The sequence below is a fragment of the Accipiter gentilis genome, chromosome 3, assembly GCF_929443795.1.
Source record: "Accipiter gentilis chromosome 3, bAccGen1.1, whole genome shotgun sequence".
In the NCBI taxonomy this organism is placed as follows: domain Eukaryota; kingdom Metazoa; phylum Chordata; class Aves; order Accipitriformes; family Accipitridae; genus Astur; species Astur gentilis.
The window spans coordinates 41,402,199-41,419,477 of record NC_064882.1 but is presented as its reverse complement, the minus strand read 5'-3'; the positions used below and the strand labels follow the sequence as shown (position 1 = coordinate 41,419,477).

Below are 17,279 nucleotides of genomic sequence, written 5' to 3'. Positions count from 1 at the left end.
AACACCCTCCTCTGCACTTGGCTCCTCTTCTGCTGTCATACTTACTACATTTTTTCACCTCCACAGAAGCTGTAAGGCCTGGTTTCATCCTTTATCAGGTGAAGGAATATTTGGCATTCGAGCCTTACTCTGCTAGCCAAAAACTTCACCAAAATTAATTCTACCCTACCTCTACAGAAATATGGATGTGAAAAGGTTCTACTGCTGTCTAGGGAGCAGCGAGGATTTGGGCTAGACAAGAGGCCTTCATGCTGAAAGAAGTCACTGAAGAGAAAATGTAGGTGTATGGGCCAGCTGGCTCCCTTGCCTATAATCACAAGAAATGGGTATCCTTCTAAGAAAATGAGAAAACCTTTGACAACATTAAGAACTACTTGTTTTACAGCTCCCAAAACTCCAGAAGGCTGCAAACTTCTGGAATAACATACAATTAGAATACTTTTTAAAATTCATTTTCTAAATAAGTTTTGGGTTAGCATTTATTTTGAAACTCTTCTGTAGTTTCAATTGTCAGTGCACAAGGCCTCTTAACCTGATTTGTACAATTCCTTGGCTAAACAGAGAAGCTTGGAAGTTCCTCACGTGGCCAATCCAAAACTGAAATTGAGCTTTCCAGCTGAAGGCTGAGCAACAGTGCTTCTAAGAAGCATTTCAAAGTATCATGTAATAATACAACTTTCCCACAGGTAACACTCTCCATCAATCTAATTCAGTAGGTAAGCACACGGATAACATCCAGCCAAAGATATACTGCACAAAAGCATAATTCAATAGTTATTTTCATCTTTGTTTCATCATTTATTGGAAATGACCAGTAACTCACTCACTAAGGTAATCGACCATTAACTAAAATACAATAGCTAAACACGTTGCCATCGCTAACACAACATTGTATCTATTCATAATCATGAACCTATTTGCATTTTCTAAAACACTTTAATTATACCTCTAAATATTACCTTTTCGTGAATTTCTTGTGTAGACTGAGCATCACAAAATGCCACCGTGGCTACGTCCTTCAGAATAGGCATTTCTACTGTACAATCCCTGCCATCCAGCAACGCTACCAAAGGGCGTGGGTGCATGGGCCCATTCATGATCGGAGGTCGAATGCCTACAAAGAAACAGAGAATTCTTTTTATTCAAGCCATGTAAATGTAATAATAAAAATAGATTATAGCTAGTCTGTTTATTCTGATGGCAGAAAAAGATTTCAAGGACTGAAGCTAGTAAAACAGGAAGAAGTTTACAGTCAGCAATCAACCAAACACAGAAGACCTAAGAAAAAAATGCCATGGAGGTTCAGGAGGCTGAACAATGGAAGATGGATAAACCCATTAAGGGAACAGTATATTTGTTTTTTAAAGATACATCCTTACTGCACTATTAAGAAGTGTCTGTGCAGTCTTATCCAAGGTTTATGTTTTGATTGGATTCCACACCTTTGTGAGCTCTGGATAGAATGAGAAATATCTTGTCCAGGCTTGTAAGAGTATAGCTTATGGAATATCATAAGCAACTTAGTGAGAACTTGATTTACATATATTTGATTTACATCAATTTACATATATGATGATGGTCTGCTAAGACTAAAATTTAACTGGAAAAAAAGCCTACAACAGCAAAATTTTGAACTTACTGAAGATCCAATATACAAGTGTACAGGCTAATTGCTGATCTATGTAGGTGTGCTTAGACAAAACAATTCTGTATAGCTTAGTCAAACACACACATCATACTTAATCCACCATTGAAAACTTATAAAATATGAACAAAACGTCCCTCCCTAAATCGACATCATGCTTGGAACATCGTAGAGTGACAAAGAAATGCACATTAAAAGTCTGGGGGAAGGAAAATCAGTTGAAAGTGCAGACTTCATTTATATCCTCTTTATGGAGTCTTAAAATGAAAAGTAATCATTAAAACAAGATATTTAGAGAGCATCTTTTTAACAGTATAGATGCTATAAATATACAAAAGTACTCAAGGGAATAATATTAAACCATTACATTTACACAAAAGTAGTTAAGCATGGGTGGAAAAAAAGGGACTTCCTGAAGAGATAAGGAAACGCAAAACCAAGAATAAAATACATTATTTTTTTCCGCTTTTAAAATAGCTTTAAACACTCCAAAGTGAAGCAGGCTAGATATTTTTTGTATGCAGATTTCCACAACATGTTTTTGTTGCAGTGTGAATTTAAAAACATTGCTTATTGATTGATAATGCAAGTTAGTCCAACATTAATGCAAAAGACTGAAGTTCTCCAGCTACCTTCTATAAGCAATCCCTGCATCTAAAGTCCCAGCCTGTGTCAAAAAGCAAGCCCTGAAAGACTGTCATCCGTATTTTAAGTGGATGGAAAAATCAGCAGAATCCCAGATGTACAAGATATGTGGTGAAGAAAAACAGCTGCTGGGAAAAGAGATTTTCACAAGTCAACAGAAGCAGCATACTGCTTCCCCACTGGGAGCAAGCTCAGGTCTGGGGCTGAAGGAGTACTGCTGAAGAGTCTACCCTCATAGTCTCAACTGTCCAGCCTCCACCCATAAATTTCATGTCCATCCCTAACCAAGTCATGAGGATAGGCCAGCCCTACTACAATCTGGCATTGAAGTTCTTCACCTATTCAAACAGTTTTTAAGCTTGAAGAAGACAGAAAAAAGAGTCACTACGTTTGGTTCTTTTCTGTGCTAGTCCCAGCATCTCCCAACAACTGATGATGCCCATGGACTGACTCTGCAGTACTCTCACCACAGCAGACAAGCATTCAGACGTTGAAAGTATTCACCAGAAGTTTTCCATGGGTATAAACACCCATGAAAACTGTTCTCTGTTGTAAAACCATAAATTCCTAACCTCTACTGTGATAGACATGCTTAAAAATACTTCTGGTACACAGATTCTTTCAGCAATATCGAGCCACCAAAATTAAGTGGAAGCCTTTTTAAAAGCATTTATTAAAAATCATGCATCTTGCTAATTTACTATTGTTACCTGTTTGAACCAGGAACGGCCACATAGCCTTCATACAGTCACTTTTAGTAAATAAGCCACACACTAATAACGTGGTACAGGACACAAACACTACATGAATACACAATGTAAAGCTACATAGTTATCCAGAGAATAATTACTATTCTTTAATGGGAATTTAATTATAAAAACCCACATTAAATTTACTTAGAAACACCCTAGAATAAAGCACGTTATAGACTTGTTCATGATTCTTTCAAAACAGTATATGTAATAGCATTAATAAAATGCAATTATGTCTTGAAACAAATGTAAAAATGACATTGCAAGTCCTATTCATATTGCACTGAGTAACTGCGCTCATTTTACAAGTGAAATGTTATGGTCATCATCTCAACTGTCAGTCCAGCAAACCCAGGATTTCAACAACAAGTTTGAATGCTAGCTAAAATAAAATTAAAAAAAAAGAAAACACAACTTTGATACTAAAGTTGTTGAAGATGAATGAGGAAAAATATGGCACAGATGATTCCCTTAGAGCTACAGCACCTTTGTCAACGAAAGAGTACATATAGTCTGGACAGATTACAGAAGTAAAAACTGTCACTTTTAAGAAACACTTTTCTGACTAGAGCTATCTCAGAAAATCATGAAATACAGTATCACAAAACACAACCCTTTAAAACAATGATTTCTCTGAAATACATAAAGGTGTGGTCTGGTTTTCCCCTCATGCCAGTGTATCTATTGATTTCAACCAAGTTATTTGTGTTTAATGTTGGTGCTAAGCGACATGCCAAACCAAGCTCCAAAGCACAGAAGCAAAAGTCAGAAAAACAACTAGAAGGATAAACCCTCCCAGAAAGAATCTCAGACTTTAAGAGTCCCCAGAACTCAAATACATCCAGTGACCTTGACCACGAAAACCCTACAGACCTTCGCTTGCCAAAATCCTTTTTGAACTTCAGCATAGACTTCCTGTTGCACAATCTTTCTGCCTAAATGCCGTATCACTGAATCGCAGACAATAACTCAACACTTAAGTAAACTTACAGTAACTTAATCACAGTGGCAGTCACTATTTAAAAGTTTACATTTGGAAAAGACACAGTTTCACTATGAATCAGAATCCTTTGAACAAAAAACTACTTCTTCCACCATTTAGATATGTTCTGCCTGTTTCTTATCTAGAAATGTCATACTGCACCATGTGTTTGGCTTTGCAGCAGACCCTTGGAGTAGCAGGATAAAGCAATGTGTATTTAAGAGCAGTATTTTCCATGCCTGCATTAAGAGTAATTCATGCAACTCAGTGCCAGGGAGGAATAACTGTAAACCAGTCAAAAGTGACATTTGACACCACAAATGTGAAACTAATTAATAAAAAAATAAATAATTTCACTTAGCTGGCTTATTTAAGTATATGGTATAGCATTTCACATAACACATAACAAAAATTATGCCATCCACCCCCACATCCTAGAACCGTTGTTATGGGAAAACAATCTCAGTTTATCCTAACTTGAGACTTTCAGGAACCCCTACCAACCTGACATTTCTTAATCTGAGCTTGATTTCCAGGGTCATGAATTCGATTTCTCAATGCTTTACAATCTTCAGTATTCTGAGGCAAAATAGCAGCCTGTCATTCGATCCTCATTTCCATGTCTTTAATTTTTCTTGCAGCCTCCTGTAATCTTGAACCAAAGCTTTTAAACTTCTTATCCACTGCAACCTCTGTAGCCTGGATGGTGTTCAAATTTTTACTAAAAATTAAACACAAACAATACATTAAAACAACATTAAGGGTCTGACTTGTGCTCACAGAAGCCAGGAAACTCAAAGTTAAAGCTTCTCACTGCATCTGTACCCTTCCCCCTGTCGCTGCTGGCCTTCCACCACACCTGCTGTGCTGCCACCGGCCATTAACATACCAGGGAAACCAGCGGACTGTTAAGACGCGCAGGGCAGCTTGCGCAGGACAGCAGGTGTATTGTAAACAGACGTACCTGGAACAGTCGGCACCACTCAGGCGGCAAACGTTTTGCCTAGGTGAGCAGGGATCTGAGGATAGTGTGTGATCTCCAGTACCATGAGAGCCAAGCACTCCAGTGAGTGCTGGAGATGGAGTGAGAAGCCTTAACTCTGAACTTGCTGGTTTTGTTAGGTATAAGTCAGGCCCTTAAGGTTATCTAAATGTATTTAAGGAGAAAAAAAAAAAAAGTTTCCCATGACAGTTCTAATCCAGCTATTAGTTTGGGGTTTTATTTTTCCCTCCAATATGGAAATAATCTGGTGGTGAAGCTCTTGCCCCAGTAACAGCTACCGTGCCACTGACTGCTGGAATTTCTCTAAAATAGTACCAGGTATAATGGGCACACACACACACAGACAAAGCAGTTGTCCATATGTAGCAGCAACTTGCCATGCGGCTAACAGAAGAGTGCCTTTTCAGAGCTGCAATCTGGACTAGCTGCTCTTAGAAAAAAGTATCAAAACCTTATTCTAGCCCAGCTTTTATGGAAAAAAATCTTGGAAATTTAAAAAGCAGCTTTCAGCTGCAGAACCCAACAGGAGGCCAGCCCCATGCACAAGCATTTCAACGGGTTGTGGGTCTTGCAAACAAGAAGATTAATGAATTTATCATCTAGCGTTGTAGCCAAAACAGGAGAGGCAGGGTTGTGAATTATTACCTCTATACCTCTGGCAGCACAGGAACTTACAAATTATCAGACCAACCTTAGCGCAAGATGTATTTTTTTGAACTGGAAAGAAGAAGAGCTACCTAAGCAGGCTGGTTTCCTCCCAGCTCCCAAATCCTCTCCTCCCCTCCCCTCCCTCCTGAAACAAAGGTGCATCTTTGTGTGCTACAGGAGAGTTGAAGCCGATATCATTAGGCATACTCACAACCGGAGGAGAAGAAAGTTCTGCCTGACATACTCTAGGCTGGTATGATGTGTTCTAAACCTTTCGTAAAGCAACCCTTTATGTTACGAACTGACAGTAACTAAGGTGATCGCGTTGAACAAGTAACATAGATCTCAAAAGTAGGCTGTCACCATTTGCTGACATTAGAAAACATACCAAAATGCAACAAGGTAAGCTATTAATGATTATTAACAATGTCATTTTCACATTTTTTCTGCCGCTGATTAATATAACATCATTAGGATCAGGAATGTATCAAATAAGGCACACATGTTAAAAGTAAAGGACATTGTCAGGTTTGTAGGCCCAAAATTTGACCTACCTTTCATTTTCTTAAATCTGTTTGCAAAGTCCATGTAATTCTTTAAATGTGTTTTTCTTTTTTCAAAACAAATGCTTCAATTCTTTTTTCTGAAAAATACATCAATGCCAAAAAGCATAACACTTATCAGTAACCCTATAACGACAAACCAATATGCACATGAAATGGAGGACAGCAGCCTGGCAAAGGAGAGTTTTCATTTTCACGTTTCTGGGGATGCTTACAAGTGCAAAGAGTAAATGAGCAGGAAAACTCCCTTGACAATGTCCTTTTAAAAGAATTTGCCCTAGAAAACTTCCTTTATTCACTGTAAACCATCAAAGTGATTTAAGTTTTTAACAAAATGCAAACTACTGAAAAATCTAATCAATATTTACAAAAACAAGACCTGAAAATGACAGGTTGGACATTCAACTAATTTACAGTCTTGCACATGTAACATGAGACTAATCCCCTGTGGCATTTACCTTTACTTTATATTCTTACCTAGGCTGTAAATTCGGTGAGAGCTGTCACTTATTTACCATAAGCCCTCAAAAAATTTACATTTTTTTTTTAAATAAATGCTAATATTAATTCAAGTAAAGAACGAGTTGTCAAAACAAACAAAAAATATCCCACTCATTACACAAACATAGAAGCTGTTATGAATTAGATTTGCCAATATGCACTATTAAAATTCCTAGAAACGCCATACTTTAAAAATATATTTTAAGGTTCCTGACATATCATGCATTTTTAAGTATCGGACTTTGTTTTGTGCACCATGACCTCAAGTGACATTTAGATTCAAGGTAGAGCAAAACTCTAAAGGCAGTCAAGTAGAAATAAACTTTAAAATACAATGCAGGTACATGGATCAGTAAATGGATGCAAGGGAAAAAAAAAACCCAAAAAAAACCAGTGCTTACCAGCCTTCGGTATTTTTATATTCAGCATATTTAGATGCTGAATATGCAACGTAAAAAATCTCCTGATTCCACCAGAATCAGAGCCAACACCTTTTGCCACCAACTTCAATGTGAGCAGAACGCAATCTCCCATGATCTGGGATGTGGGATTCCGGGGGGGCAGAGGGGAGAATATTTTTAAATAAAGAACACCAACAATAGGCACGTACAAAATGGTGACAGCTACCCTCAGAAGCCTGAATTACTTAGCAGATTAAATTTAATTTCATTCTTTTGTTTTCTCATTTAATGTTTCTAACTATGCTTCCTAAGGTTTTAGGAACCTGCTGCAAGTCTTATTGAAATGAATAGGAACAATCCCAAATTGATTTTCAAAGGAACAAGATCTGGACTTCACATACATTCACACTTCACTTACATACAAGAGAAAACTAAGCATAAGCTTCACTTAAGGCATATGTGCAGCCTCTGTTGAAGTCTACAGGGCTCAGAGGTTAATTCTAAGCATGCTGAAACTTTACTGGAAGAGCACAGCTGATGAATACCGTTGCGGTCTATGCTTTTTATTTACCCAAACTCAGTAAAAACAAGTCATCTTCCTTCTTTTCTTTTTAATTTGCAGGAGACCAAGAAAAATAAAAGTGGTTTCCGGCGCTGTGTTGACCCAATGATGTGCAGAGCAGTCACACCCACTTATATCCTCTTGCTAATTTCCAAGACTGAAATACACCCAGCCATTCTCCAGGACATTCACAGCCCATTCCCTTACACAAAATATATAACCAACACTACTGCTATGTAATTACCACCCTGGTCCACAGATGTGAGAAATGAGCCTGGGTATCCAAGCAATTGGTACAGCACACAACACAAAGGCCTCAGCACAAAGTATTTTGAGACAAACTACCTTATGTGATTTTCCTGTTTGGTACAATTGAAAAAAAAAAAGTAAAAAAAAAAGTCAGTGATTTCTCTTTAGAAAATCCTACATTTCCCTGCTGTTACTGGAACCTGAGAGTCACAATTCCTCATTACTTTTCCATATTCATATAGCAAGTAAACTTGTCATTCTCAGCTAGTAGACCGATAACTGCGAGGATATGGATTTCTGTTGTGTTTTTCAGTAGTGATCCCTAACCAGTCTTTTTTAAACCTCTAGTAGTTTTGTTGTTAGTTGTCTAACATCTGTTAGTATGCACACAAAATCCTAAATGCTTGTCAGGTTACAAAAACCCAAAGGTCTTGCAAGGCACATCTTGAAAGCCTATGATCAGAAATAAAGTTCTGTAAAGGGGAAACAAAATAATCTGGCAACATTTTCTATTACTACACATGTACTTCAAACATCCACATGAAACTAGAAGTATTTCACATCTGTCAAAAAATTACTCAAATTACATATTCAGAGCATGCTATAACGATATGCCTCATCTTAACTAATACTTTTCAAAATAAGAATGAAAACAATATGAATCACACCTATTTAACGTCAAATGAGCAAGCAGTAATACATAATGCGTTACTGTAAAATGTTTTTAATTGTCTATCACCATTTAAAAAGCAAATCAAACAACAATATTCAGTAACAACTATATCAAGTACTAAAACAAGAAAACCTAAGTATCAGCAATAAAATATACACAAAACACAACATTGCAGAAGCACTGTTTTCAAGTAGCAGATACATGAAAGCAAACCCCAGAGAAAGGCAAAACATTTTAAAGGACTGAGCTTTCCCTGAATATCCAGCATTTCCATTCCTGTCCACAGTAAATACTTCACTGTTTCAAGCATTTTTAGCTTTATTAAGTAATAAGTAAAGGGGGGGATATAAAGAAATCAGTGGTGCTGGAGTTGCCCTAGCTGAGTACACTCCCATTAATCCCAGCTTCAGAGAAATTCTGGCTAAGGCTGCCAACTTTTGCTACTTATCCCACGAGTTTTACAGTGACTGCAAAATGCCCCTGGCCTGCACGCTGTGGCGAAAACCACAAACTACTTGATAACTTACAGGAATCACCGCAGTGAAGCTCAGGACAGTACCTACAAATTAAGAATCAAAGAACTTGACAATTACAACACTCCAGCAGCCACGTTTACCCGTAACGAACTACGGACATCGATTTCCCAGTTACTGATGGGGCGGTGTCTCTACAACACAGACTGAGTGCATGAATCAAGTCTGCATCAAAGGCATTCCCACAACGCACCATATGCTGGCTATACATCCACTTTCATCATCTCACAAGACAGTGACCATGGACTAGGCTGATAATGGCAACTTGGCAGGGGGGAACCCACCTTAACACAGACCCAAACTCCAGTTTAAAATAAACTGAGCTTATATTTCAGCCCATAAACTTTATAGGTTGGTGGGTGTGACTTTAAAAAAAAAAAACCACCACCCCCCCCCCCCCAAAAAAAAAAAACTCCTGCTGACAGGAACTGGAAAAACAATCTGCTTCAACAACTGTAATAGGAGCAGAATGATTAACTCCCCGAGCCATTCCAGTAACAATACAGATCATGCCAAGACTTACTAAAACACTTTCCACAGAAGAAGCAGTCCTGGAGATTCTGAGGACAATATTTAGATTACAGAACAGGTTGGCGAAACAGGGCTGTGCTACTGCCATATGAATTGAAGTACATCCGTGGCCCTCTTTTACCCATGCATTCAATAGAAAAAAAGCACGCAAGCACTGCTTTTTCTTTTTTAAATCATGTTATCAGAACTGGCATCTTGGCTGTGACTTTGATAAAAGCTGAAGAGCCGTATAACGTTAATCTAAAATGTAATACCCTCAAGGAACAACTCTTGATTTGCCTGCTGTAAAATATTATGTATTCTAACTATGAAGGAAAAATGAAGAAACGGTTACTTTTTTTTCTCTCCTCCAAAAATGTTCCTCCTACAGCAAGTTATTTTATTCCAGCAGGTTTGGGGTTTTTTTTGTTGTTTTTTTTTAAACTACTGTCTGAGCTGTATGCATGCTTTGGGAAAAAAATACCACTTTTTAACATTGTCAATACCACCACTTTCAGAGTATTAATTTCACATTATATTTTAAAGACACTGCCAAGGATTTATTACAGAATATAATTTCTGAATGTTGCCTGTCCTAATGACCACTCTCTGTGCTTCTTTTCCCATATTTTAGATGTTGTACAGGATGCTGTCTCAGAGTAAGAAACCCAATAACCTGAGCGGAGCCAACATCAAAGGCTTCCTTTATTCTGATCCCAAACACTGAAAGCAATTTCTTTAACAGCACACCTGTACTTTGACCCAAGAACGTTAAACTATTACCTGGGGCACTCCTTATTTTCCTTATCAAAAAGTCTGAGATAAGCAAGTGTGGAGCCTTGGATAATCAAATTAGTTTCACAGGGTTTAATTTTTTCTTTTTTAAGGTCAGCAGAACACAGTCAAATGACACTAAAAATAACAGTACAGGAGTATTTTACATATTGAACACTGAGCTCTCTACTTTCCTGGTAACTTAACTTTTTTGGTTTTTTATGTTGGGAAAGCATCTAATGTGATTCACCATTCTCTCAGCTGAACATCATGGTGCTATACATGTCAGCAACCCTTACAGTGAAAAAAAAAAAACAAAACCAACCCAGACTTTTAAGACTAGCATAATTCAAAAGGGATAATTCAACAGAGTATTAAGGTTTCTGGTAAACGAGAATAATAGAACTCCCTTTTGAGTTACACTCCGTTATGTTCTTCTGAAAAACCAAAGCAACTCTGACAAATACTGAACCAGTGCAAAGGGCTCCTTAAAGCTCTTTTTTCTCTCTCTCCCTTTTCAGTTCCTCCCACAGCCACTGACCTCTGCTGTTCTCTGTCAATATCAAGAAAATGGTTGATGATGATTACAAACTAGAGAACAGTTTTGTAAAAATGAGAAAGTCTGGAGCATTCTGAAATCAAAGTACTGCACCTCCCATCCAGGGTCCTCTGCAGTCAAACCAAGCTTAAATAAATAGGATTTTCTGAAAAGATGTTCATTTTGAAGGTAAGCAAACAGGATGTATAAAAATGACAAGCTCACTGAGAACGGGCCAGTAACAACAGCTGAAGTGCCAAATAAAACAGGCAGTTTAAGGCAAAAGCTGGGTTTATATTATCATGTTACATTTAATCATAATATAATAAAAGTGTATGATGTAAGAGAGCTGTTCTACTGAGCTTTTCTTCAAGTAGAGTTTTGAGTTTCAATTACAAAGGCTCTAGTCCCAGTATTACAGTTAAGGCTGTACTGAAAAACACAGTTAAAATCGGGAGTTATTCCCATGACTTGATGAGAGAAGCAAAGTATTTCTTCCCACACATACCACATACTAAAGGGGTTTAGAGAAGGTTTCTGAACGCTTTAAGTTGTTTCCACTGAACTGGTGAAAAGTCAGAAGTGTTTAAAAATGACCCATATTTGCATTTTTTTCACTAGGCTTTATAATGTTTCTTTTAGTCTCTGTAGTTTAACCACTTTCAGCTTGAAAATGGTCTATTCACACGCATAAAAATGCTTTGTCTACTTTGTCGCAAATCACGTCCTATCTCTGTAAATTGCATAAAACATTTATTGGTGCTAAAAACATCAGTTGCAAGAAAGTATTATAAAAAGAATTACTGACTCCATTATTAAGAGTTACAAAATCTTAAGGCAAAGGGCTACCCTTCATTCTTCACACAGATAACATTTCTTAACAGGTTATCCCTCATTCTTGGTTTGATTGAGCACTGTATTTTGGAAAATGAATTCACTATTACATTTCTCAGCAAATGAAGTTAAGATGTCAGTTTGCAGTTTTATTCTAGCCTTTTCCATGTATGCTTTATCTTAAAAAATAAACTTGTTACAGCTCCTGTGTCCCCCAATCTGCAGGCAGAGACATTTACAAAATCTGCCCACGGCACATATGTGCGTCACACAAATGTCATCTCCCCCTCTCACAGTGACAGCCTCAGACTTCTGCAGCGTTACAGTTTGTGAAAAACGGACAGTTATAAAAAACGGACCCCAGCAACTTCCTTTCAAAACAAAATATAGATTGACAACAGATTGAGAAGCAATTTGAATGGAAACCAGACCAATGTATTAGATGCAATAAAGAATTTCCAAAATAAGAAACCTTACTCTATGGGTTTTCTACATTTTCTGAAACTAGAAACAGGAGGGATGTCAGTAGCAGGATAAACAGCAGCGTGCTGAAAGCCATGCAGGAGCATTATATCTCTAAAAGCAGTCAGTCACAGGAAAAAATCAAATTACTTGGAATTTTATCATCCAAAGATAATCAAAGGATCATCAACTTCATGCAAGTAAACACAAAGCATACCTTGAAACTAATTCTGTTGTTCAGAAAATGGACACAGCATAGAGAAAGATACTGGAAAGCAAGTCTAACTGCTTCCTGCTGGCTGTAATTTCTGAAAAAATGGGAGGAAATGACAGCTTAGTGCCTGCCCAGTGCAAGACAACAGCTATCGGATAACTCCCAGAAACCAAGAAAGCATTATGACTATTTTCCAGATTGTCATGGAAGCTAATCCTTGCTCTTGAGATCAAGAAACAACAACAGAGCAACAGGTCTTCATAACACATTATTTTCCCTATTTTATGGATGTAAAGCAAACCAAATTAGTGCAGGTGTTCAACTTTCAGAGGAAATTGTATCTCTTGCAATATTTTCTTCACATCAATCTTTTCATTCTTTCTACCCCTCCTGGGTCAGGACTGTCATCCCAGTGACAAAAGAGAAGAGAAGAAATGAGTTCTGAGAATAGCAGATGAAATCTGGAAAATAACTCTCTGTAGTGAGAATTCTACATTCATGAGTAGCCCAGAGGGTCATTTATTAGGTCTGCACTGTAAACCAGATTAAAAGAAGGTACACACAAATAGTGAATAAGCTGGTGCTGGTCAAAGAGCTAGAGTGCTTTAAGAGGCAACTCCATCTGTGTGTTCTCATATTTTTTTGAAAAATAACTAATTAGCATTATTTCTTAAAAGTCTACACCACTACAATACATTGTGAAATGTGACCCTTGGCGGCTTTTCTGAGGTGCTACTCAAAGTTGAGAATACTGATAGCATCCAGGCTTCCCACCAGTATTCTCATCAGAAAGCTCCTTTCCAAGTTTTGAATCCTAGTGACTATAAAATTACCTTGCAGCAAGTTGCAACAGATCAACTTCTTAACAAAATATCATTAAGACACTTTTTATTGCATTATTACCTTGCAGACAAATAAGTTTGTTGTTTTCTAACTTTATACAATGCCTACCACAATCTCACAGCAGCCAAATGACTTGCAAAACGAATTGAGTTACTGAAAACTGTACAGCTAATAAAAGTTTTAGTCATTTTTTTCCTTTAAGGATATAAAATTCTTCCAGTGACATTCTGACACCTGTCTATGTTTTCATCCATTTCTTTTCATGCTTGTTCTATAGGTACTTTCCAGAACACTTAGATAAAATACTCAACCAGTACTAAATATTCCTTAAAGCATGTTAACTACTTCATATAAAGATAATTAAACTTTTATGTCAAAAATATTTAAAGAACAACACGATTAGTAGCTTAATTCTCCAAGAGGTCTGGCAAGCACCCACAGCAGAATATGGGAGAGCTCCCCAACAGAAGGGAAACCTTTGATTTCAGTGAGTACTGTATCCAACCTGTGGACAAATGAATTCGAGAAAGACGCTCTCTTCCAACACTGGAGGAGAGAGAGCAGGGATCATGCAACAGCAAGTACACTTAACTTACTCAATTTGTCCTGAATTTTGGGGGCCACCTTATCACAAAACAACACAACTGGCAAGTGCTGTGTGAGCTGCTGTTTTACCATCGGTCAGAACTAACGAGTTTTGAGTGCTGCAGGACACCAACCACAGACAACAATCCGGTTAAAGAATTAAAACTATGTAGAAAAAGGCTATGCTGATTACTAAATATTTAGTTCCAGAGAGAACATGAAAGAAGAGATCAATCCAAGCCAGAAAAGTTACAATTCAGTTTAGGGATTAAGTCAATTATAGTGGGGGGGGGGGGGGGTTCCCCCCAACATGGTTCTCACTGCTGCCCTTCCTGGACCAGGAGCGCCATTAGGCACTTCAGGGAACAAACGATGGGGAGGAAAAAAAAGTAGTTTACAACAGCCACAGAAGTGCATCTTGTCTCCAGTTACTCTGACAAGCACATTGAGATGATAAGAGGGTGGCATCCATTTATTTTTCACCATTCTCTGTTAACAGACCCATTTGTTTATGAGAGAATGGAGGGGGCGGGGAGAGGCGAGAAATGGTTTTATTCTGTGTGTATGATGAGATACTGTCACACAGGAAGTGGCACGGCCTAACTTCTTTTCACAGCTGCATCAGGGTTAGTAAAAATCTGATCTGTAAGCTGTTGAAAGCAAGACAAAAAGCCCTCATCTTCTGTACTAAACTCTCAACCTCTGAGAAAACCACTTGCAAGCAACTACAAGGAGGCTCTGAACAGTTTCGGTATAAGAGTTTGATAAGAAGCAAACCATTTCTTTTTCCACTGAAGTTATTTAAAGACAATATTAAATGTGAAAACATGGGGTTTACACCTATAGGGATGTTTTGTTTTGTTTTCTGATTATTATTTTTTTAAACTGTCCAGAGGGAATGAGCCACATGGTTGCTGAGTAATACCATGAAATTCATAAAATAGGACTAGTGGCATGAACAATGTATTCCTAATCTGCAGATCTGTAGTTCTTTCACTGAGATTTGTCAAATCCTGCATAGACTTATGCTTTTTAAATTGAACTGCGTGTACTTAACTTAGGGAATAAAGAAAAAGCAGTGCAGCAATATGCTCAAATAGGCCAGATGAACTGATTGTTTATTAAATATGTAAAAGGGAGTTATGAGCAGTATCAAGTGAATTTGTTTGTTTTGCATGCTCCCTATGAAATGCTCAGTGAAACAAAGTGTTTGAAGTCTGGAACAGGATGGAGAAGTATGAGCCAAAGTAAATTAATTCAAACCTTATTTTTATTCTGCATATCCAATCTGTATAAAGCTCTTCAGACAATGGTCTGTAGCTATTAGGAATTAGAATGAGATTGAATCTCATCCTAAAGAACCTGAAAGCAACTACACCGAGAGCAAACAGTCTGCAACTGCTTATAGCAGGGCTTAAATTAGATATCTAGTTATCTATACTTAAAATAGTATGTATTCAGATACAGTTTCAAATTTCTATAAGAGTGAACACTAATAGCCTAACTATTCTTCATGATGAAGACGTGTAATAATGCTACTTGTTTTTTTTCCAAGCAGCAGTCACTACAGCATACCATCATGTCACCATGAATACTGCTGCAGTAATTATAAAAACGTCTAGAAGTTTACTTCTGCCAGTATTGAGGTATTTCAGAAACTGCAAACTCCACTAACTAAAGTCTCAAATACCAATGAAAGTATTCCCCCACTTCTGTCAGTACTGATCAAATCTCTAACATTTTCAAGTGAAATTCAGCAAATCCCTACCAGAAAAAAGGGCGCTCTTCAAATAAAAAACTGTAATATCAATAAATACATTAATAAAAAAGAAATTGAGTGGTGTGACTTTCCATTATTGAAAAGTGTTACATATTTTCTGGGCTTAAACTAAGATTCGGTGTTAAGTCTTTATTTCACTAATTCTGTCGAGTTACATGTATAAAAATATTTTTTATACAAAGTACTGTCTTCTTAATACAGTGTATATGGTGCAGCAGAGTATTATCCTCCCTCCCCCGCCCCACTTTAAAACAAGAGTACATTTTCCCCTCTAAGACAGAAGGAAAGATAATTTACATTGCATCAGAAAGCATGCAAGTATTAATGATGGGGAATGGTGAAGAACATAAATGGTTTCCATTTTCACATTCAAAAACAAGTACCTGCAAATTAATGCTAAAAGCAACTGGCCTATAAAGGAGCCATGTTTCCATGCCAACTGATCACAGAAATACATATAATTCAACAAAAAATGAATAACCTGCAAAACAAGAAAATAAAAAGAAAGCAGAAGTGCTGGAAATCAAGATCCTGACCATAACCAACTATTTTACAAGAACAGGAAAAAACACAACAAAGGATGCAATTTAAGATGCGAATGGTATACAGCTAATGGCACTTCATCATTACAATACTTCTAAAAGCTGTCATTCTCTAGTCAGCAAGAAAAACAGGATACAGAACACCTCTATTAAGAAGGAGGGAACATTCGTACAATAGCAGCAATTCTTATGGAGGTTTCACAGTTAGTAGACATGAAAGCGAAAGTTACTATTCAGTGCACATCTTTCACTAGGATTTTATTTTTTGTCTTTAACTAAGAAGGTCTTGCTTTGCTCCTGATTCCACACCGAGTTGTACTGGCGTTCTGCAATTTGTCAGCAGAGTTGCTAGCAGACTAAGGTAGCCCACTATTTGAGTGTTAGTTGCAAAATCAAGCGCATTAGGAATGACCAGATATAAATCTGCACACAAGTGGCTCATATAACGTGCATATACGTATGTGATGTAATTAATATTTTGTATGTGTATGAGCAATTTCAACTTCACAATTGATACAAAGATGCCACCACTTTGTGTACTACAGTAAAAAAAAAGTTAGAAGTTGATATACAAAATCATGGCATATATGTTCCACACATGTATGCATTTGTATGTGGAAAAAATATTCATTTCAAGCAAGGAAGCTTAGAAATATTGAAGAGAAAAGAATGCTACAGACCTAAATATAGCCAGTTCCAAGATACTGGCATTTACATGCAATAAAAACAGCAGTTAGAGTATTTGTTCTTTAAAACCTAGAGAACTAAATAATCTCCAACTAAAAGCTCCATAAAACCTGTGTTCTAAATGAATACAAACTGAAGACAGGACAATAAATTTCTGTTTCTTAATACGCCTTTATTTTATCAAGTAAGCAACAGTGCTTTTCCTCCTATTTAGTTCTTGAAAACATATTAAAAGTCATTAGAGCTTTAAAACAAATGAAAAATTATGGTCACAGAACTGGAAGTTGGAAATCCCACCATTAATGCATTTCAGTGCATTTATTATTTTGCTGCATTCTGCATGAATAGAGAAC

General features: G+C 37.2%; 1 protein-coding gene across 9 annotated transcripts in view; it reads right to left on the bottom strand.

Annotated features, from left to right (window-relative positions):
- The window catches only part of CTBP1 (C-terminal binding protein 1), a 246,663-nt gene that overhangs the window by 39,274 nt on the left and 190,110 nt on the right, over positions 1-17,279 (bottom strand). For 5 of the 9 annotated variants that reach the window (XM_049794213.1, XM_049794229.1, XM_049794211.1 and 2 more), the window contains one exon: positions 960-1,114. In XM_049794213.1, the coding sequence (XP_049650170.1) occupies positions 960-1,114 (155 nt within the window). Of the gene's footprint in view, positions 1-959; positions 1,115-4,528; positions 4,746-6,229; positions 6,319-17,279 lie in introns of those variants that run through there. The other 4 variants (XM_049794224.1, XM_049794221.1, XM_049794219.1 and 1 more) reach the window with 3 other exon arrangements.